We start from the raw sequence: 23,492 nt of genomic DNA, 5'->3' as shown, positions 1-23,492 counted from the left end.
TTCTGCCAGCTGCTATTTAAGGAAAGTTACTCACCTCACTCCAGCTCACTCCCAAGCCGAGTCAGGGTCCTGTCGTCCTGTTGGGGCACAAGAAGAAGCTCATCGGACAAGGAGACTGCCATCTGAGAAGTTACAGAAGCAATGAAACCAAGAACAAAAAGAAGATGGGAGCAAGGGTTCTGGAAATTCCTTGAGGTCGGGAACGTGTGTGTTTACTAATGGGTAAGAGCTAATACTGATCAAGTATTGAAGACAGGCAGGCTCCTGATGTGTCCCCTCACTGAATACACACACACACTCCTGTTCGGGAACTTGAGTGTCTCTGATCCAAATCGTGTGTTTGTGACGACTGTGCTCTACTCCCTTTAACATACTAAAACGCTTATTCATGTATAGTTGATGGTTGAACTACCTGGGGGTTAAGGGCAATGACCCCCACCATCATGCAGTAAAAAATTCATGCATAACTTCTGACTTCCCCAAAATTTTTTTTAAAGATTTCTTATTTATTTGACAGAGAGAGAGAGAGAGACAATGAGTGAGGGAACATAAGCAGGGGGAGTGAGAGAGGGAGAAGCAGGCTTCCTACTGGGCAGGGAGCCCAATGCAGGGCTCAGTCCCAGGACTCTGGGATCATGACCTGAAATGAAGGCAGACCCTTGAAAACTGAGCCACCCAGGTGCCCCTTGACTTCCCAGAACTGAACTACTAATAGCCTACTCTTGACCAGAAGCCTTACCAATAACATAAACAGCTAATCAACACGTATTACATATGTTCTATGTATTATGTACTGAATTCTTGCAATAGAGTAAGCTAGAGAAAAGAAAGGGTTAAGAAAATCAATAGTAAGGGGCACCTGGGTAGCTCAGTCATTTAAGCATCTGCCTTCGGTTCAGGTCATGATCCCAGGTTCCCTGGATAGAGCCCGTACAACTGTCTCCCTCCTTAGTGGGGGGGTCTGCTTCTCCCTCTCCTTCTGCCCCTCCCCCCGTCTCATGTGTCCGCTCTGTCAATAAATAAATAAAATCTTAAAAAAGAAGAAAGTCATAAGGAAGAGCAAGTACATTTACCATTTTGTACATAGATTTAATGAAAAAATCTGCATATAAGTAGATCTGGTCGTGCAAACTTGTGTTGTTCAAGGGTCAGCTGTGTAAGTGTTTATTTGTAAATGACTCCTCTCCTTCCACAGCCTTGGCTTGCAGCACTAACCAGTCTTTGTCTGGATCAATTTCCTGGTGCCACAGCTTCCCACAGCCTGTGCCCTCCTTGCTTCTGCAAGATTCTTCATCCCACATGGTCTGGAGCCCTGCTGAGTCCTGGCGCAATCCCTACAGTCCGACTAAGGATTCTCAAGCCTTCCCAATAAGCCCAGTCTTCTCTGCTGTCCTCCCCCAACTTTGAACCTTCTTCAAGGTTCAAATTCAATTGCTTCTAATTCTTTATCTAAAGGAAAGTGAAAAGAACAATCTCTTTGTATAAAACTTTGCATTTTGCATTTGAGATTGTTTCCTTAAGTCATTTCTAGAAGCACGATGACTGGGTCAGAAGCTATCAGCACATACAAATTTTTTCATACCTAGCGCCACACTGTGATGAAAAAAATTATACCAATTCACATTCACACTCACAGTACATGAGGATGTCCATCCACTGCTCTGTTCTTAACAGTTCTTCGTAGTCTTTTGTAAAAAACACACCCTTACAGACAGAGAATTTATTTTATTTCAGTTATTAGCTTGTCTTGGGAGATGAGGAAAGACAGCAAATATTGATTATGTTTAAGCATTATTTTTTTAAGATCTTATTTATTTATTATTTGAGAGAGAAAGAGAGATTGAGAGAAGGACTATGAGAAGGGGCAGAGGGAGAATCAGACTCCCCATGGAGCTGGGAGCCTGATGTGGGGCTCAATTCCAGGACCCCAGGATCATGAACTGAGCCAAAGGCAGACAATCAACTGAGTCACCCATGCACCCTAAGCATTGTTTTTTGTTTGTTTGTTTTTTTAAAGATTTTATTTATTTATTTGACAGAGAGAGATCACAAGTAGGCAGAGACGCAGGCACAGAGAGAGAGAGAGAGAGAGAGAGAGAGAGAGAGGAGGAAGCAGGCTCCCTGCTGATCAGAGAGCCCGATTCGGGACTCGATCCCAGGACCCTGAGATCATGACCTGAGCTGAAGGCAGAGGCTTAACCCACTGAGCCACCCAGGCGCCCCCAACCATTGTTTTTAAGTTTATTTATTTTTTTTAGTCTCTACACCAAATTTGGGACTTGAACTCACAACCCCAACGTCAAGAGTCCCAAACTTTTCAGAATAAGCCAGCCAGGTACCCCAGGCCCTATTTGAAGAAGGCAAAAGAGCATTTATCAGCTTCCCCTCCTGAGACCTGACTGAAATGATAGTAAAGGTACTTACAGGTATAAAAATAACTAATGATAAGAGTGACTCACATTTGTGGCCTTTCCTCTGCACTGGTGATTGCTCTACGACTTTACAAATAATAACCTGTCTTCTTCCAATAATCATGGAGTTGTGTGTGTATCATTTGTCTCCCTGTTTGTAGATAAGGAAACTCAAGTACAGACTACGTGACGTGCCCCAGGTCAGAAATCTAGTAAGCGGTAGACTGGGCTCAAGTCTTCAAGGTCCTGCTTGCTGGACTCAAGAACCCCCACACTGCCTCTCTTCATTCTGCTATACTTTATTTTTTCTATTTTTTTATTATTCTTAAAAGATTTTATTTATTTATCTGACAGAGAGAGAAATCATAAGTAGGCAGAGAGGCAGGCAGAGAGAGAGGGGGAAGCAGGCTCCCCACTGAGCAGAGAGCCCAATATAGGGTTCGATATCAGGACCCTGAGATCATGACCTGAGCCAAAGGCAGAGGTTCAACCCACTGAGCCACCCAAGCCCTCTGCTACTACTTTAAAAGGACAATGAGCCCAACAGGAATCCAGAGGCTTAGACAAATGTTTGAAGGCAGATTGGATGGAGTATTGATAGCTGAATAAAGAAGAACAGAGGGAATTCCCATCAGAAAACCAGAGAGAGAACAAGGCAATAGGCAGGAAGAATGGTCTGCTAGGCAGAGCTGCGGAGAGGGAGACCAAAGATGAGAGGCAGGTGGAGGGGAAGCAGGAATAAGGTTACCAACCCCACACCTGACCCTATATTCATGGCAGCCTAAGTCTATACCAGAAGAGGGAAAATCAGAAATGAAATATTCCAGAAAAAATACCTCTGTCTTCTGACATCTAAAGGGTCCTCATTTGATCACTCTACATGGAAGCCTATCAGTCAACTTACCTCTCTCTTAAATACAGATGGGCAAGCTACGATCAGATACGTTAGAAAGATGACCAGATGGAAAGGGTGGCTAAGATCGATAGAAAAACAACGGCAGATTGGGCACCTGGCTGGCTCAGTAGATAGAGCATGCAACTCTTGATCTCGAGGTCATGAGTTCAAGCCCCATGTTGGGCATAGAGCTTACTGAAAAAACAACAACAACAAAATCAACTGGACTTCATAAACCTTAAAACAATACCAGAAAAAAACACATAATTTTGATTATAGAAAATGATTTTTTTTAAACCTTGACCCAACGTCCTCAGGGAGATTAGAAAGGTGTTGTCTTCATAGAATGAGAACATGATGCACTGAAAAAGTAAAATAATAATAATAATAATAACAATAATGGACCAAAAAAAGGGCTCTTGGGACTTAAAAAGTGATGGACAAACTAAAGAAGTCTAGGTAAAGGTTGGAATAGTCAAGAAAAACTTCCAGAAAATAAAACAAAAAGGTGAGAGAAGAAATGGAACTAAATGGGGAATGACAAGTTACCAATGCTATCAATTCTTAGAAAATTACTTGAGAAAGAGCTGCAGGGAAAAAAAAGTTCATGTGTTTAGGGGGTGAGGTGGAGGATAATGACCAAGAAACCAAGAGACAGAAAGATGGGAGGTCCAGGAAACAGGAAAATTAACATGGACAGAAAGGAACCCAAGGAATCCAGCTGGGCATGCAGCAGACCTAGTGAGCAACAGCCCAGAACGGAGTAAGAAGTGAAGAGTTGTGTGGGGAAAGGGGACTTATAATAATATGTACGATATAGTATCTTACTCAATGCACTGTTCAAAAGAAATTGAGGAAACGTTGAAGGTAACATTGCAAGGAGTAGAAAAAAAAGGCAATTAGAAATTCAGGAAAGGGGCGCCTGTGTGGCTCAGTGGGTTAAGCCGCTGCCTTCGGCTCAGGTCATGATCTCAGGGTTCTGGGATCGAGTCCCACATCGGGCTCTCTGCTTGGCGGCGAGCCTGCTTCCCTCTCTCTCTCTCTGCCTGCCTCTCTGTCTACTTGTGATCTCTCTCTGTCAAATAAATAAATAAAATCTTTTAAAAATAAATAAATAAATAAATAAATAAAATAAAAAATAAAAAATCTTAAAAAAAAAGAAATTCAGGAAAAACTAAAATTGTACAAGAAAGCATGTACAAAAAAAAAAACAACAACGAAAGAAAGACAGAAAAAGAAAGCATGTACAGGGGTGCCTGGGTGGCTCAGGGGGTTAAGCGTCTGCCTTCAGCTCAGGTCAGGATCCCAGGGGCCTGAGATCTTGTCTCACATCAGACTCCTCCCTCAGTGGGGAGCCTGCTTCTCCCTCTGCCTGCTGCCTCCCCTCTCAGTTTCTGACAAATTAATAAGAATCTTAAAAAAAAAGAAAAAGCACGTACAACCATATTTCCCAAGTCAGCTTTATAGTAAACAATACTGAAAACATCACATATATATAAACATTCTTGTGTGATTTTTTAACTTCTAGAACAAAAGAGGCCATTTAATTATGAGAACCAAATGCACTTGTTGCCAATACGTAAATCAAAGCACAATGGTGGAAGTTGGGAGCCGAAGCACTGAAGAGAGGAGGAGGATGAATATCCGCATTTTACAAAGTGAGGACCCAAAAATACCAGCTACAACTGAGAGGCTAGGAAATGAAGAGGTAAGAAAAGGAAGAAAAAAAAAAAAAGAAGGAATGAAAGAAACAAAGGTGTAAGTAAATGGCTTACGACTAGAAAGATTTCTGAGGACATAAATTTAGTGACAGAATGATATTAGGGGAAGGTGGGGAGGTGTGTAAGAAAAAGCATAAAAATAAGTGAAATCATTATCTGCCCTAGGAAGAAATAAGTAGCTCATATTGCAATTTAAAAATCAAGGGAATGAAGTTAGCTATCGTGATGGGTGACTACTGCTGTGCACCAGGCACCGTTCTAAGTGATTTGGACGCATCCACTCATACATTAGTTCTCACCATGACTCTGTAAGAAAAGGAACTGAAGCCCAGAAAGGGTAGGTAATTGACCCAGAGCACCCCGCTAGTGCCAGAGCCGAATTCAAATCCAGACTCCCTGTCTCCAGAGCCTACACTCTCACCTATTCTGTTCTCCCACTCTAGGAATATCATAGAAAGATACTGATTAACCACCTAAAGAAAAAGCAACACAATTAACAGTGATTGTTTTTAATTGGGAAAGTGGGTGAGCAGAGCCCTCGGAACTAATGGAATTGCTTTAACTGTGCTTATAACTTTGATTTCTTTTTTAATTTGAAGAAAGTGGAAGTCCCTTTAGAGCAGTGAGTAAAGGCTCACCCCAATAATGGGCTGGTTTCTGGCCCCACCACGTTCAAGATGATGGGAGCCGGTGGATCAGGTACCCATAAAAACTCAGCCTGACTCCTGATGTGACAAGCGGCAGCGTGGGAGAAACCACGGTGGTTGATAAAGTAAGTTCTCTAAGAAAAGTGGGATGATAACGTAGGTTCAACGAGAATAATGGTCTAGCCATCCCTGCCCACCTGTGTGGCCCCGACAGGACGCGGAGCCTCCCATCCCCAGCTCCCATTCCCACTGGCTCTGGCTAAGCTCTCTGGAGGCAGCAGGACAGAGAATGTCACCAAAGCATCTCCCTGGAAGGGCTGCAGGCAGGCTCCTCGGGCAGGGAGGAAAGGGGAGCCAAGGACAGGACCAAGTTCAAACTCCTTAGTCTGCTCCCGCTCCCAGTTCCTGTCTTCCTCACTGTGCCCTGATTCCGTGTTGCCTTGGTCTGGGCACCTTCAAGGACACCTTACTTCCCTGCTTGTCTTTTTTTTTTTTTTTTTCTTTTTTAACTTTTATTTTAAGTAGGCTCCATGCCCAACGTAGAGCTTGAACTCACACAGGGCCCTGGGATCAAGAATCGCAAGCTCTACCCACTGATCCAGACCCAAGCCTCTCCTCGCTTCTCATCACACCTCAGCCTCCAGGCCATTGCTTAGGCTGCTCCCTCCCATCTGGAATGCCTTTCTCCACCTTCCTCACCCTGTAAAAGTTTACCTGTGCTGAGAGGCCCAGCTCAACCACTGTTTCCCCTGCCGTCTTCCCCCATGGTCCCTCTGGGTTCCCCTTCAGTGTGCGCTGTCCTGACTGCAGTCCTCTGTGTGTCCTTCTCTGCTGGACTCTGGGCACTGGCGTGGCCCTGACTATTTATTCCCTGCTGCACCTCCTGTTCCAGGGCCTCCCGGGGAACCCTGAGCTGGGCTCAGAGCCGAGGTGTGGGAGCACAGCGCACCCAGCTTCACTCCCCCCTGAGCAGTTCCACTGTTTTCTTGTCTGTCTTGATGAAAAGCTTGTCGTGGCGGAGAACAAATGAAACCAGGCCTCAGATTTCACACGAATTGCCCTCCTGATTTAATGTGCTTCCGACAGTCCTCCCAGATTTCTGAGCGTTTCCATTTATTTCCTCATGCCTTCATGCTCCCGTCATAGTATTGTTTATGTGAAGAGAAAGAGGAAGAGGAAATTGCAGTAAAACATGGGTGTCCTGGGGCATCTGGGTGGTTCAGTGGGTTAAGCCTCTGCCTTCGGCTCAGGTCGTGATCTTAGGGTCCTGGGATCCAGCCCCACATCGGGCTCTGCTCGGCAGGGAGCTGTTTCCCTCTGTCTCTCTGCCTGCCTCTCTGCCTGCTTGTGATCTTTCTCTCTCTCTCTGTCAAATAAATAAATAAAATCTTAAAAAAAAAAAAATGGGTGTCCTGATGCCTGAGCCCTAGCAGATTTTCCAAAGCCTCCCCTCCCCGAGGGTGGCCAGGCCAGGTCTGGATGTCGGGCCCAGCTCCCTCCACACTCACCCCACGTTTGTCTGCTAACGGCTGCCAGCATCATGGGGAGAAGGTGGAGGTCATTTCCTGCCTGCCCTGCAGGCTCCTCTGAAGACACAAGAAAAACCATGGTCCTTTGGAGAGTAGCTGGCACCCAGTAAATGTGTCCTGAAGGAGAGGAGGATGAGGAGGAAGGAGAAGAAGGAAGAGGAGGAGGAGGGGAAGGGAGAAGAGGAGGACGAAGAAGAAGAGAGGGGAGGAGGGGGAAGAGATGGAGAAAGAGAAAAAGAAGGAGAAAAAAGAGGAGTGAAGAAGAAAAGGGGACAAGGAGGGGAGCCTGGGTGGCTCAGTGGGTTAAGCCTCTGCCTTCAGCTCAGGTCATGGGCTCTGGGTCCTGGGATCGAGCCCCGCATCGGGCTCTCTGCTTGGCAGGGAGCCTGCACACATCCCCTCTCTGCCTCTGCCAGCCTCTGCCTACCTATGATCTCTCTCTCTGTCAAATACATAAATACAATCTTTAAAAAGAGAAAAGTGGACAAGGAAGAAGGGGAGGAGAAAGGGGAGGAGAGAGGGAGGAGTGGGAGGAGAAGGAAAAACCAAAAGACTTGTACAAAATCAATCAATCAGTAGATCCCAACAGGACCTAAGCATAAGCTAGAACGAAAAAGCTACAAATATCCTGGGGAAAATATTTTTAAAAAATAATGTTCTGTTGGACAAACTTCTCTAATCAAGATGCAAATCCCAGATGCCAGAAAGGGAAAGTTTCCGTTATCTGATCTCTTAACAGTTAAACATTGCACAGGACACCATGAACAAAGTCAGACTACAGTGAGAGGCCAGGAGGCCCCACCCTCGATCCTTGGACCAGCAAAAGCTGAGCGCCCACGAAACACGACAGATCCTAGGAATCCCCATGAAGAGACTGAAGCCAAGTTCTTAAGAGATGGGATCAGAGAATCCCCAGGGAAGGGACTCACCAGACTCACACGGTTGTCGGCAGGCAGGGCAGAAGGGAAGACCAGGCCTCTGGAAGCAGGTGTTTGGTAAGAAATGAGATTTATACAACCCAAAGACTCCTAGGTTTACCTCTGCCGGCAAACACACGGATCTAAGTTCACGCCTGATCATCAACCCCAGGAGTCTACAGTTTGGTCTTTTCAGATTCGAAGCCTAGACCACACTACAGTGTAATCCTTCTCACCCCTGGTCCCTCTCTTCCCTCTGCTGCGAGCACACAGGCCGACCTCTTCTCTTCCTGCCCCACAGTGGGTGGAACAGAGGTCCCAGTGGGGGGCAGGGAGCAAAGCCCAGACATCTCCCTGCTCTGTCTCCCAGTCATGGTCGTGGTCACGGTCATAGTACCCTGGGCCAGTCAATCCCTGTCAGGCCCTCAGGCTCCCTGCAGGCTGGGCACTGCGCAGACACTCAGAGACTGTGGGCAACACAACCCTGAGTCCTTGTACCTCAAAAGGAAATCCCTTGCCGGGGGCGGCCCAGAGGCTCTTCCTCACCTGCCCTCCACCTGCCCTGCTTCCTCCAAATTCCCGAAGGCATGAGCATCCTGACATCTGCCTTCCATCTGGGGTCGCCTGCTCAGGTCACATGTAGTCTGCAACCTGGCCTGAGCAGTGTTCCCCTCCCTCTCCATTGTTTTGGGGCCCGGGGGCGGAGGGGAGAAGCAGTCAGACAAACCCAGCTACAAATCCGGCTGCGTCCCTGCTCCAACTGGGACCTGGGGCTGGAGCTGCAGGTTCCCCCTTCATCGACAAAATCGTGACAACACGCGATCCTTTCCTGACAGAGCTGTCTGGAGGGGGAGTTCACGGGCAAGTTTCCCACCCCCGAACTACCCAGGGATCGTCCTCAGAGCTGAGACACATCCAGGGGTTCGTGGCTGTGTGGACCCGGGTGTGTGTCTGGGCAATAACCACACCTCGGGGCCCGGATATATCAGGGACCTGAAGGGAAACTGAAAGTGTCCACGTCCCAGCAGCTCGTGAGGAAACACACACAACCAGGCCGGTGCCACCCTTCCGCCCACCCTCGGCTGTCCTGACTCCCTCAAAGGAACAAGCCCACACCTGACATTCCAGGTCCTTCTCCGCTCAGCACTTCCTGCCACTGACACACTGTGGAACCTTCAGCGAATGACTCCCCCACAGAGTAACCCACCCAGGGCTTGTTCCCAGGCCCTCCTCTCTGTCCCTCCCACCACACCCCCCACCGCCCTGCCTGTCCTATTCACCTCCCTGTCCCCAACATAATAGCTGCTCACCACGTACTTGCCATATGGCAGCCACTAAATGCCACCCAGGTGGCTTCCAGGCATTTGCTGATGCAGATCCTCCTCCCAGGAGATCAAACTTCAGAGTTCAGAGGCTCAAACTTCAGAGCCCCACTCAGGCATCACCTCCTCTGAGAAGCCCTCCAGCAGCCTCCCTGGCAGAGACCCTCTGCCCTACTTCGCTCCCATGGCACCTGGAGAAGGGGCAAATTACCCTTCTCTGGTCACCATGTCCCTGTCTTCCCTTCCCCCCTTCGGATCTAATCAGGTCTCTCTAGACTTGTCCTCGATGCCAGGACAGTCCCAGGACGCCCGCCCTTGGTGGCCAAGTGCCCTTGCAAGGCTGCAGACGCTGGCAGGAGACAGCTGAGGAACCACTGCTGTTTTCAACAGTGGACAGAACTGGGGGTCTACCAGGCGCTGGTCGGACCCCGTCCACGCAGTCCTGTCTGGTTCCCACAGCAGCTCTGGGAGATACCGGCCCCCTGCACAGACACAGAAGCCGAGGGGGAAGGGCCACATGGCTTGTGAGGTTTGCAGAGTCTGGACAGCAATGGGCCGTGCACCTGCACACAGGGAAGCCAACCTCACCCTTCCATACGGGAAGGTGTCCCCCGGCATCATATCTCCTCCCGCCTTCCATCTGGGGTCGCCTGCTCAGGTCACACGTAGTCTGCAACCTGGCCTGAGCAGTGTCCCCCTCCCTTCTCAGCACTGAGGAAGGGACAGAGGGACAGACTATGACCCAAGAATCACCCTCAAGTTTTGTGATGATCACCCCCATGGGTGGCCTGCGAGGTCGGCCTGAATTGGCAGATGGGGAAAGCCAGGTGAGGGGACAGGTGGTGGCTTGGGTCCAGCCACTCAGGGAAGGAGCCGAAAGTCAAGGCCACGCTGACACTGGGACCTCGGACTCGTGGTTGAAGTTCTGTTTGTCCACGTCGCCTTCCTTGGTTTCACGTTGCTCATTGTTGTGTGAACTCCCTTCCTCCTGATTGTTCTCCCTTTCCCGAACTGGCGGTTCTCCTGCCGCCATGATGGAACCACCGTGAGATGCGGAGCGCGACACGACATCCCTGGGAGCTGCAGCCCGAGGGGCTCATGCGTATGTGTCAAGGCCTCACCGTGTGTGGACCTTGTTGGACTCCGGAATCATGGCCCCGCAGGGCGGCAGCCAGGCTGGGGCTGCAGGTCCCTCAGGTGAGGCTTCGGTGTCTTTGACCTGCAGGGACGAGTGCTGAGTCCCCCCCACCTGGGGACCCGAAAGATCGAGTGGCTATAAAATCAGGCTCCTCTTGACCCCCAACGATCACAAGGAAAGTCACCCAGGATGACCACAGTTCCAGAGTTGGGGTCTCAGGCAACATCTTTGGTCAATAAGCCATGTCAGCCCTCAGGGACGATGACCCCGGCTCAGTGGGAGAGTCACCCTCACACCGCGGAGGGAGGTGTCTGGCTGATGCCACAGCACCATCAGGCAGAGGCGGGGACAGTCAGCAGACGGGAGCTCACGACCGGCACCCCCACCCCATCCCTCCATCCCATGGGGACGCGTGCTGGTCTGGGCCCTGCTGGACCTTAGGACTCATGTTTCAGAGCAGGGACCCCACCTGCCGGGTCTCCCTCTGTCTAGGGACCGGGGCGGGGGTGGCCCGAGTAGGGGCTGCAAACTGGACATCGGACAGGGGGGACTTCAGAAGCCATAAGAGTAGCTGGCAGAGACTGACACCTGAGGGGACTGCGTCCATGCGTCACTCATGGGATGTGGAAGGGAAGCCACGGGTCGCGGTCACTTGTGACCTGGCCGCATGCGTCACCCCGTGGACAACCTTATTGGTCTTTGCTCAGATCCCTGGTCAAATCCTACCCTGAACAGCATTTGTCAACTTCAGGAAGGCTCAGAACTAAGTATGAAGACGACAAAATCAAATCCGTCCTCTTCTCACACATTCCAACAATTCTAACTTTATTATTTCTGGCCTTCCCATTACTTGTTCCTCCACCCGTTTCTTGACCCATGTCCCCTGTGTCCCGTTTAGTCCCTTCCCCTCACTGTCTGTCCCCTCCTTCCTTATTCCAGGTTCCTTGTTCCTTCCCCTCCTTGACTCCCCCTGCCCACCCTGCATTAACCCTTCCCTCACTGGCTCAGCTTCAGAAATGCCTAATTCCTCAACACCCCATCTCAACACCCCAACACAAAAGCTTTATTTGGCAATTTTCCCCCCTCTAATAAGGCACCTCCATGTCATTGTCCCACACATGTCCCTGCTCCCCGCCCTGCTCGGGGATCACGGAAGCGGGCTCTCCCTCAGACGTTCATAGAACTCGGTGAGCTTCTCCAACTTGCTCTCCAGCTCCTGGGCTCGCTGCCTCATGACTTCAGCGGACTCTGCCTTTGCTCCCTCTTGCAAGTGCCTTGAGTGTCTCACAAGATCATACACATCTGATGCAAAAGAGAAAACTGAGAAAACCCCACCAGTGATCCGGGCTCCTCTGGTCATTGCCAGAGCAGTGCCTTGAAAAGTGTTCTGCACCCGCCTGGCAGTTCGACCTGAGACAGGCAAACCTCTTGTGAACAGCTGGGCCTGGACAGCCAGCTCAGGGTTCCCCCTGGCTGCCCTGATGACATTAACTCTATGTGCAAGGTCATTTGGGTGTCTATGTAACTCAGTTATTAAGGAAAGATTAGAGTCTATGTGGCGATACAGAAACCTTAGAAATACCTCGACTTCATCAGTATCACTTGATATCGGGTGATTCGCTTCGTAGATGGCGGAAAACTCTCTGAAATTTTCCACAATGCTGGTGCACAATCCGGTCACAGACGATGCTGCTCCCAGCGCGGTTGCAAACGCTGACGCTGCCAGACAGGGCACTGCTGCATAAGGCGCCAGAACAAGACCGAGGATGCTCAGGACACGGGACGCTGCCCCAGCAGAGCCGGATGCTACGTTGGCGATGGTGCAGCCCCTGTGTACCCTGTCCACCTCATCTGCGAGCTGTTTGAGCTTTCTTATGTGCTTCTCAATCTTGAGTTTCAACTCGGGAAACATGTTCAGAAACCTCTTCCTAGCCAGGTGCTCTTCAGCCTCCAGATCCATGGTTCTTTGCAGCTCGTTCAGACCTTCACGTAGGACTTCTGCCTCCTCCCTGTAACAGGGAAGGTCAAGGGGTTAGGAGAAGCTTATCTGGAAAATGGGCTCCATTTGCTCTAACCTACATACACCACAGAACTTTGACTGCAAACCAAATGGAAAAGAATGTTACAAATGCAAAGAATCCTTCCCGCAATGTTACACACGTTCCGCACACTGCTCATGCTCCATAACACACACCAGTCGGGGAGTAAATAAGTCCGTGTCATCCTCGGAGGCTCTTAAATAGTGGCTATTGGAGGAAGACGGCCTCGCAGTCAAGGACAGGGCCCCACAGTCAGTACCACAGTGTCTGCAGACTGGGAACTCTGCAGATGAAGAAGGGGAAGTGCGGTTGGAGTGGGAAAACCTTTGTTCAGAGATACCTCTGTGTGCTGAGGGATGAACCTACCCACAGAGGTCAGCTCTCGCCCTGGGCACTGGGAAGGGAGCACTAGGCCCCACCTGAGATGTCAAGGGTCCTAGAACAATACGACTGTCTTCCGCTGCTTGGGCCTTTGACCTCGGGACAGCCTGACTAGGATGATGGAGCCTTTGGGTCATGAGCTGTCAGTTCTGACCACGGAGGACCTAGAAACTGGCCTCCCGGGGGAGTGGAAGGCGACAGGTCAGCCATGCAGGCAGATGTGACTGAGCCCCAGCAAAACTCTCTACTCTGAGGCTCTGGTTGAAAAAAACTCTCTCCTGGACCACACGTAATTCAGGCCCTTCTGACTCTCCTTTGACTAGGTCCTGACCTTGGTCTTCTGGGCTCTGATCTTAACAGACTCATACCCAGTCTTAGCAAGAGGCGTGTTAAGACAGCATAGTAACAACCCACACACTCTCGATATCTCATCACCATTGACATCTGATCAAATTCCACCTTTGATGCAGAAGTCCTTGACCTCCCTTCAGGAAGAACCCTGTTGGGTCAGGTGAGCAAGAATCCCTCCGCTTTGATGTCTCCTCTTGCTGATTTCCCATCCCCTGCCCCTGCCCTGCTCCTCGGCTAGAAATCCCTACCGGTCTTCACTCTGTTCCAAGATGAGCCCAATCTCTCTCCCCTGTGACATCACTCTTGACGCCTATGGCTTGAATTGAGTCTTCTTGCCCATTGTAGTAAGTGTCACAGTAAGTGCTCACTTGCACAGTGTGAGCATCCCTGGCGGCCATGCTCCCCGTGCACTGTCACACATGGATACAGGACAGTAAGGCCTCCTGAGGACGATGGAAGCTTTGCACTGGAAACCTTCCCAGACTCTGCCCCAATTGTCTCTCTCCTTGGCTGATGGGAACCTGTATCCTCCCCTGTCACACGGCATAACTGAGGGGACAGCTCTCGGGGAGCTCTGTGAGTGCTTCCGGGGAATCCTCCAATCTCAGGGAGTTTTGGGGACCCCCCAACCCAATTTGCAGTTGGTGACAAAAATAGGGACAGTCTTAGGGATTGTGCCCTCAGACTTTGCAGTTGGCTAACTCTGGGTACCTGGAGTTTGAGAAAACAAGATCTCACAGCAAGAAGGGTCCTTAATCACCTTTTTGCTTGGCAGCTGCTGTCTCTCCCAAGCCTGCTGTCCACTGACGGGGCCCAGCCACTGCCCCAACTGACTGAGAGCCACGACACCCACTACCCTGGTTCTCCTCAGACTTTCCAGCTCATGTCATGGATTCCCCACCCACCACCCAGCTCCGCCAACCTCACAGGTGTCACAGTCTAAATAACACCTTAGCTGGTCACAGCTTTGCATGCATGTACACCAACGCCATGTGCAACTCTATGACATCTCTTAAAGATACAGGAGACTTTGTGAACCTTCTCTTTGAACCAGTAGGCTGGAAATGATCTAGATTTGGGTAAGCTAGTGGAGAAAGTAGATTCCTCTTTGGTGGGAATTTCTGAGGCTCAGAATCCCTCAAAGGGTACCCAGTTGGCAGCTGCCCCTGTAGAACTGGAAGTTGTCACAGAGTCACACTGCCTCCTATTGGTCCGGGGCTGCTCTGTGTAGAAGATAGGGGTTTCCAAATGCTAGATAAGACCCACCCAGCTCCCAGGCAAGGTAGAGAGGAAACCTTGCCCCATGGCCTGGCATGCCCAGGGGTGAGGAGATCAAAGAAGGAAGGGAAGAAATGTCCCCTCTCCCTCTCACAGGGCCTCTGCTAGGTCCCTGGTCTCCTCAAGTTTATGCCCTAGAGCTTCACTCAGTCGCAGATCCGCTGCCCAAGCCTAGATGCCTTGGCCCTCTTGTCAATTGTGACCACTGGCTCTGGCCCTGGTCCAAGCCTCCTGGGACCTTGGACAGGATGCCTAGGTTCTCCCCCTTTGACCTCGCAATTCACACTAAGGCCCTGGCCACAATCTTCTCAGATTGAGTTACTGTTCCCATGCAACAAATGCCCAATCTGACACTCCCAGATACACAGACCCAGAGAGCTCCAGGGCTATGCAGGGAGAGAGTCAGGATCCAACCAGCTCAGTCCAATTGCACTCCAGCCTCTCCACCTCATGGGCCCGCAGGATCCTGCATGTTCATGGAACTGCTCAGATGGGGAGGGAAGGCTCTAGTCCGAATCCCCAGGGCCACAGACTGAGGTGTCAGTGTTCTTGTGACTGGTCCCAGGGGAAGTTGTGCTTGGCCCTCATCTCCAGGAGAAAGACCCTTACCCCCGTCTATTCTCGGCAATCCTCTAATGAGCTAACACTAATGGAGTCCTACTGTGTGTCATCACTATGCTAGGGACCTTCTGTGCGTTATCTGCACTTCCTCATGATAAAATTGAACAGATGAACAGATCAAGGCAGAGAAGGGTCAGCTTTAGGGTAAGGCCCATGGTCACATAACCTGCCCTCTGGAGGTTTCACCACTCCTCAATCCGAGGCCATTCACTGCCAACAAATGTCGTGGAAGACATGTTCCTCATGGATTGTCAAGAAGGAACATGCTGAACTCCAACCCCAGGACACTGCCCCACAGAGAGCTGGGAGACCATCCGGGGGCATCTGTGCAGGGGACGGGGAGTACCTGGACAAAGTGGCCTCAGCCACAAATCTCTCCCAGGATTCATGGTCACTCAGCAGTAGGTATAGTCGCTCACGCGTCACTATGTTCCAGAAAGTCTCAATGACCACCTCAAGAAAACGTTCACTCTCTAGATGGAAAAAAAAAAAAAAAAGGAAAGGCTTTTAGGGTTTTCTTTTTCCTGCTTCTCAAAGGGAGAGAGGAAACTAGGTCTTAGCTGGAGGGAAACCCCAGCGCGAAATGGTACATTTATGGACCCAAGGGTGGGGAAATAGATGAGAGCAGGTCTAGGCAGGGTATTGAGATCAATAGATTCAGTTCTTGCCCCGCTTGCATTCTGATAAGCAGGTGCTTATCAGGACAAGTGCCCTAACATAGCCATGGGGGACTGGAGTTGCTAGGGGAGGGGAGGTTTTACCTGGAACTAAGAGGTTCCAGGGACAGGGGACAGCAACAATACGTAGTGAGGACACACTGTGTAGCAGGCCCTGGCCCAAACACATAAACACATTCTATTTGATCCTCATAACCACATAAGGAAACACTCATTTTACAGGTAAGGTTAGGTGAGGCACTCCAGATCACACAGCAGGGAGGTGGCAAAGACAAGACTGGGGTCCAGGTTGTGGCCCACTGACCCTCACAGAGCAATCAGGCTGGCGGCAGGGGAGAGCTAAAGGAAATGGCCTCTCTCGTAAAGCCCCACAGTCATCCTGAGCCATGCTGGAGGCTTGGACAGGGCAAGAGGGCAGGAGCAGGTTCCAAGATTGCTGATCTACCCCCTTGCCCCACCTCAGGATATGTTTTTTCCCCTTCCCTGCCCTCTGCTGTCCCCCTCATCTCTGTGGGCTGTCCTGGCCTCACTTCTGGGTCATTGATGGATTTGATGGGCAGCAGGGGAAGGGAGGAAGTAAGCACCTCAGCCATGACCCTCAGAAGACAAGAGGGAGATATCCCTACAGACTTCTGGGCTGGGGACTCCCCTTGACCTCTCTTGGGGGCTCAAGGAAGCTCTTCAAGGGACCGATTCCTCTGCAGGTGAACTCAGCTGGAGGCATCCCCGCAATTCCAGGGATCATCCAGAAAAGTGGAAGGGGACTACCTGGGCTGAGCCCACGGGCTCCCGAGGTCATGGTGTCGCCGTAGTTTTCCCTACTGCTTCTGTCCGTGTTGCAGTTAGAAGGAGCTGTCGCTTCACCCCTGGGGAAGAGAGAACAAATCTTGGGGTCAAATGTGAGCCAGCGGAGGCAGCAGGAAGCGGTGAGGGGCCAGGTCTTGGGGCTGCCCTCTGGGATGGCGACAAATGCCAAAATGGACTTTACCCCATGTGTCTGTGTACTGGGTTCTGCCAGCTGCTATTTAAGGAAAGTTACTCACCTCACTCCAGCTCACTCCCAAGCCGAGTCAGGGTCCTGTCGTCCTGTTGGGGCACAAGAAGAAGCTCATCGGACAAGGAGACTGCCATCTGAGAAGTTACAGAAGCAATGAAACCAAGAACAAAAAGAAGATGGGAGCAAGGGTTCTGGAAATTCCTTGAGGTCGGGAACGTGTGTGTTTACTAATGGGTAAGAGCTAATACTGATCAAGTATTGAAGACAGGCAGGCTCCTGATGTGTCCCCTCACTGAATACACACACACACTCCTGTTCGGGAACTTGAGTGTCTCTGATCCAAATCGTGTGTTTGTGACGACTGTGCTCTACTCCCTTTAACATACTAAAACGCTTATTCATGTACAGTTGATGGTTGAACTACCTGGGGGTTAAGGGCAATGACCCCCACCATCATGCAGTAAAAAATTCATGCATAACTTCTGACTTCCCCAAAATTTTTTTTAAAGATTTCTTATTTATTTGACAGAGAGAGAGAGAGAGAGACAATGAGTGAGGGAACATAAGCAGGGGGAGTGAGAGAGGGAGAAGCAGGCTTCCTACTGGGCAGGGAGCCCAATGCAGGGCTCAGTCCCAGGACTCTGGGATCATGACCTGAAATGAAGGCAGACCCTTGAAAACTGAGCCACCCAGGTGCCCCTTGACTTCCCAGAACTGAACTACTAATAGCCTACTCTTGACCAGAAGCCTTACCAATAACATAAACAGCTAATCAACACGTATTACATATGTTCTATGTATTATGTACTGAATTCTTGCAATAGAGTAAGCTAGAGAAAAGAAAGGGTTAAGAAAATCAATAGTAAGGGGCACCTGGGTAGCTCAGTCATTTAAGCATCTGCCTTCGGTTCAGGTCATGATCCCAGGTTCCCTGGATAGAGCCCGTACAACTGTCTCCCTCCTTAGTGGGGGGTCTGCTTCTCCCTCTCCTTCTGCCCCTCCCCCCGTCTCATGTGTCCGCTCTGTCAATAAATAAATAAAATCTTAAAAAAGAAGAAAGTCATAAGGAAGAGCAAGTACATTTACCATTTTGTACATAGATTTAATGAAAAAATCTGCATATAAGTAGATCTGGTCGTGCAAACTTGTGTTGTTCAAGGGTCAGCTGTGTAAGTGTTTATTTGTAAATGACTCCTCTCCTTCCACAGCCTTGGCTTGCAGCACTAACCAGTCTTTGTCTGGATCAATTTCCTGGTGCCACAGCTTCCCACAGCCTGTGCCCTCCTTGCTTCTGCAAGATTCTTCATCCCACATGGCCTGGAGCCCTGCTGAGTCCTGGCGCAATCCCTACAGTCCGACTAAGGATTCTCAAGCCTTCCCAATAAGCCCAGTCTTCTCTGCTGTCCTCCCCCAACTTTGAACCTTCTTCAAGGTTCAAATTCAATTGCTTCTAATTCTTTATCTAAAGGAAAGTGAAAAGAACAATCTCTTTGTATAAAACTTTGCATTTTGCATTTGAGATTGTTTCCTTAAGTCATTTCTAGAAGCACGATGACTGGGTCAGAAGCTATCCGCACATACGAATTTTTTCATACCTAGCGCCACACTGTGATGAAAAAAATTATACCAATTCACATTCACACTCACAGTACATGAGGATGTCCATCCACTGCTCTGTTCTTAACAGTTCTTCGTAGTCTTTTGTAAAAAACACACCCTTACAGACAGAGAATTTATTTTAGTTCAGTTATTAGCTTGTCTTGGGAGATGAGGAAAGACAGCAAATATTGATTATGTTTAAGCATTATTTTTTTAAGATCTTATTTATTTATTATTTGAGAGAGAAAGAGAGATTGAGAGAAGGACTATGAGAAGGGGCAGAGGGAGAATCAGACTCCCCATGGAGCTGGGAGCCTGATGTGGGGCTCAATTCCAGGACCCCAGGATCATGAACTGAGCCAAAGGCAGACAATCAACTGAGTCACCCATGCACCCTAAGCATTGTTTTTTGTTTGTTTGTTTTTTTAAAGATTTTATTTATTTATTTGACAGAGAGAGATCACAAGTAGGCAGAGACGCAGGCACAGAGAGAGAGAGAGAGAGAGAGAGAGAGGAGGAAGCAGGCTCCCTGCTGATCAGAGAGCCCGATTCGGGACTCGATCCCAGGACCCTGAGATCATGACCTGAGCTGAAGGCAGAGGCTTAACCCACTGAGCCACCCAGGCGCCCCCAACCATTGTTTTTAAGTTTATTTATTTTTTTTAGTCTCTACACCAAATTTGGGACTTGAACTCACAACCCCAACGTCAAGAGTCCCAAACTTTTCAGAATAAGCCAGCCAGGTACCCCAGGCCCTATTTGAAGAAGGCAAAAGAGCATTTATCAGCTTCCCCTCCTGAGACCTGACTGAAATGATAGTAAAGGTACTTACAGGTATAAAAATAACTAATGATAAGAGTGACTCACATTTGTGGCCTTTCCTCTGCACTGGTGATTGCTCTACGACTTTACAAATAATAACCTGTCTTCTTCCAATAATCATGGAGTTGTGTGTGTATCATTTGTCTCCCTGTTTGTAGATAAGGAAACTCAAGTACAGACTACGTGACGTGCCCCAGGTCAGAAATCTAGTAAGCGGTAGACTGGGCTCAAGTCTTCAAGGTCCTGCTTGCTGGACTCAAGAACCCCCACACTGCCTCTCTTCATTCTGCTATACTTTATTTTTTCTATTTTTTTATTATTCTTAAAAGATTTTATTTATTTATCTGACAGAGAGAGAAATCATAAGTAGGCAGAGAGGCAGGCAGAGAGAGAGGGGGAAGCAGGCTCCCCACTGAGCAGAGAGCCCAATATAGGGTTCGATATCAGGACCCTGAGATCATGACCTGAGCCAAAGGCAGAGGTTCAACCCACTGAGCCACCCAAGCCCTCTGCTACTACTTTAAAAGGACAATGAGCCCAACAGGAATCCAGAGGCTTAGACAAATGTTTGAAGGCAGATTGGATGGAGTATTGATAGCTGAATAAAGAAGAACAGAGGGAATTCCCATCAGAAAACCAGAGAGAGAACAAGGCAATAGGCAGGAAGAATGGTCTGCTAGGCAGAGCTGCGGAGAGGGAGACCAAAGATGAGAGGCAGGTGGAGGGGAAGCAGGAATAAGGTTACCAACCCCACACCTGACCCTATATTCATGGCAGCCTAAGTCTATACCAGAAGAGGGAAAATCAGAAATGAAATATTCCAGAAAAAATACCTCTGTCTTCTGACATCTAAAGGGTCCTCATTTGATCACTCTACATGGAAGCCTATCAGTCAACTTACCTCTCTCTTAAATACAGATGGGCAAGCTACGATCAGATACGTTAGAAAGATGACCAGATGGAAAGGGTGGCTAAGATCGATAGAAAAACAACGGCAGATTGGGCACCTGGCTGGCTCAGTAGATAGAGCATGCAACTCTTGATCTCGAGGTCATGAGTTCAAGCCCCATGTTGGGCATAGAGCTTACTGAAAAAACAACAACAACAAAATCAACTGGACTTCATAAACCTTAAAACAATACCAGAAAAAAACACATAATTTTGATTATAGAAAATGATTTTTTTTAAACCTTGACCCAACGTCCTCAGGGAGATTAGAAAGGTGTTGTCTTCATAGAATGAGAACATGATGCACTGAAAAAGTAAAATAATAATAATAATAATAACAATAATGGACCAAAAAAAGGGCTCTTGGGACTTAAAAAGTGATGGACAAACTAAAGAAGTCTAGGTAAAGGTTGGAATAGTCAAGAAAAACTTCCAGAAAATAAAACAAAAAGGTGAGAGAAGAAATGGAACTAAATGGGGAATGACAAGTTACCAATGCTATCAATTCTTAGAAAATTACTTGAGAAAGAGCTGCAGGGAAAAAAAAGTTCATGTGTTTAGGGGGTGAGGTGGAGGATAATGACCAAGAAACCAAGAGACAGAAAGATGGGAGGTCCAGGAAACAGGAAAATTAACATGGACAGAAAGGAACCCAAGGAATCCAGCTGGGCATGCAGTAGGCCTAGTGAGCAACAGCCCAGAACGGAGTAAGAAGTGAAGAGTTGTGTGGGGAAAGGGGACTTATAATAATATGTACGATATAGTATCTTATATAATGGGCGGTTCAAAAGAAATTGAGAAAACATTGAAGGTAACATTGCAAGGAGTAGAAAAAAAAGGCAATTAGAAATTCAGGAAAGGGGCGCCTGGGTGGCTCAGTGGGTTAAGCCGCTGCCTTCGGCTCAGGTCATGATCTCCGGGTCCTGGGATCGAGCCCCGCATCGGGCTCTCTGCTTGGCGGCGAGCCTGCTTCCCTCTCTCTCTCTCTGCCTGCCTCTCTCTCTACTTGTGATCTCTCTCTGTCAAATAAATAAATAAAATCTTTTAAAAATAAATAAATAAATAAATAAATAAAATAAAAAATAAAAAATCTTAAAAAAAAAGAAATTCAGGAAAAACTAAAATTGTACAAGAACGCATGTACAAAAAAAAAACAACAACGAAAGAAAGACAGAAAAAGAAAGCATGTACAGGGGTGCCTGGGTGGCTCAGGGGGTTAAGCGTCTGCCTTCAGCTCAGGTCAGGATCCCAGGGGCCTGAGATCTTGTCCCACATCAGACTCCTCCCTCAGTGGGGAGCCTGCTTCTCCCTCTGCCTGCTGCCTCCCCTCTCAGTTTCTGACAAATTAATAAGAATCTTAAAAAAAAAGAAAAAGCACGTACAACCATATTTCCCAAGTCAGCTTTATAGTAAACAATACTGAAAACATCACATATATATAAACATTCTTGTGTGATTTTTTAACTTCTAGAACAAAAGAGGCCATTTAATTATGAGAACCAAATGCACTTGTTGCCAATACGTAAATCAAAGCACAATGGTGGAAGTTGGGAGCCGAAGCACTGAAGAGAGGAGGAGGATGAATATCCGCATTTTACAAAGTGAGGACCCAAAAATACCAGCTACAACTGAGAGGCTAGGAAATGAAGAGGTAAGAAAAGGAAGAAAAAAAAAAAAAAAGAAGGAATGAAAGAAACAAAGGTGTAAGTAAATGGCTTACGACTAGAAAGATTTCTGAGGACATAAATTTAGTGACAGAATGATATTAGGGGAAGGTGGGGAGGTGTGTAAGAAAAAGCATAAAAATAAGTGAAATCATTATCTGCCCTAGGAAGAAATAAGTAGCTCATATTGCAATTTAAAAATCAAGGGAATGAAGTTAGCTATCGTGGTGGGTGACTACTGCTGTGCACCAGGCACCGTTCTAAGTGATTTAGACGCATCCACTCATACATTAGTTCTCACCATGATTCTGTAAGAAAAGGAACTGAAGCCCAGAAAGGGTAGGTAATTGACCCAGAGCACCCCGCTAGTGCCAGAGCCGAATTCAAATCCAGACTCCCTGTCTCCAGAGCCTACACTCTCACCTATTCTGTTCTCCCACTGTAGGAATATCATAGAAAGATACTGATTAACCACCTAAAGAAAAAGCAACACAATTAACAGTGATTGTTTTTAATTGGGAAAGTGGGTGAGCAGAGCCCTCGGAACTAATGGAATTGCTTTAACTGTGCTTATAACTTTGATTTCTTTTTTAATTTGAAGAAAGTGGAAGTCCCTTTAGAGCAGTGAGTAAAGGCTCACCCCAATAATGGGCTGGTTTCTGGCCCCACCACGTTCAAGATGATGGGAGCCGGTGGATCAGGTACCCATAAAAACTCAGCCTGACTCCTGATGTGACAAGCGGCAGCGTGGGAGAAACCACGGTGGTTGATAAAGTAAGTTCTCTAAGAAAAGTGGGATGATAACGTAGGTTCAACGAGAATAATGGTCTAGCCATCCCTGCCCACCTGTGTGGCCCCGACAGGACGCGGAGCCTCCCATCCCCAGCTCCCATTCCCACTGGCTCTGGCTAAGCTCTCTGGAGGCAGCAGGACAGAGAATGTCACCAAAGCATCTCCCTGGAAGGGCTGCAGGCAGGCTCCTCGGGCAGGGAGGAAAGGGGAGCCAAGGACAGGACCAAGTTCAAACTCCTTAGTCTGCTCCCGCTCCCAGTTCCTGTCTTCCTCACTGTGCCCTGATTCCGTGTTGCCTTGGTCTGGGCACCCTCCAGGACACCTTACTTCCCTGCTTGTCTTTTTTTTTTTTTTTTTTTTCTTTTTTAACTTTTATTTTAAGTAGGCTCCATGCCCAACGTAGAGCTTGAACTCACACAGGGCCCTGGGATCAAGAATCGCAAGCTCTACCCACTGATCCAGACCCAAGCCTCTCCTCGCTTCTCATCACACCTCAGCCTCCAGGCCATTGCTTAGGCTGCTCCCTCCCATCTGGAATGCCTTTCTCCACCTTCCTCACCCTGTAAAAGTTTACCTGTGCTGAGAGGCCCAGCTCAACCACTGTTTCCCCTGCCGTCTTCCCCCATGGTCCCTCTGGGTTCCCCTTCAGTGTGCGCTGTCCTGACTGCAGTCCTCTGTGTGTCCTTCTCTGCTGGACTCTGAGCACTGGCGTGGCCCTGACTATTTATTCCCTGCTGCACCTC

General features: G+C 48.5%; 1 protein-coding gene across 20 annotated transcripts in view; it reads right to left on the bottom strand.

The window, feature by feature from the left end:
- LOC123946236 (apolipoprotein L3-like) overlaps window positions 1–23,492 on the bottom strand; it is a 33,422-nt gene that overhangs the window by 5,709 nt on the left and 4,221 nt on the right. For 2 of the 20 annotated variants that reach the window (XM_046011604.1, XM_046011605.1), the window contains 4 exons: window positions 16,971–17,013; window positions 16,696–16,793; window positions 15,597–15,723; window positions 11,224–12,589 (listed from right to left, as the gene is read on the bottom strand). In XM_046011604.1, the coding sequence (XP_045867560.1) occupies window positions 11,728–12,589; window positions 15,597–15,723; window positions 16,696–16,726 (1,020 nt within the window). In that variant the 5' untranslated portion in view covers window positions 16,727–16,793; window positions 16,971–17,013 and the 3' untranslated portion in view covers window positions 11,224–11,727. Of the gene's footprint in view, window positions 1–34; window positions 123–1,634; window positions 1,705–6,373; window positions 6,946–7,182; window positions 7,321–8,132; window positions 9,306–9,430; window positions 10,779–11,223; window positions 12,590–15,596; window positions 15,724–16,695; window positions 16,794–16,970; window positions 17,014–23,492 lie in introns of those variants that run through there. The other 18 variants (XM_046011611.1, XM_046011612.1, XM_046011616.1 and 15 more) reach the window with 18 other exon arrangements.

This window comes from Meles meles, chromosome 7 (genome assembly GCF_922984935.1).
Source record: "Meles meles chromosome 7, mMelMel3.1 paternal haplotype, whole genome shotgun sequence".
Classification (NCBI taxonomy): domain Eukaryota; kingdom Metazoa; phylum Chordata; class Mammalia; order Carnivora; family Mustelidae; genus Meles; species Meles meles.
Note: the sequence above shows the minus strand (reverse complement) of the source record. Positions and strands in the feature narration are given on the sequence as shown.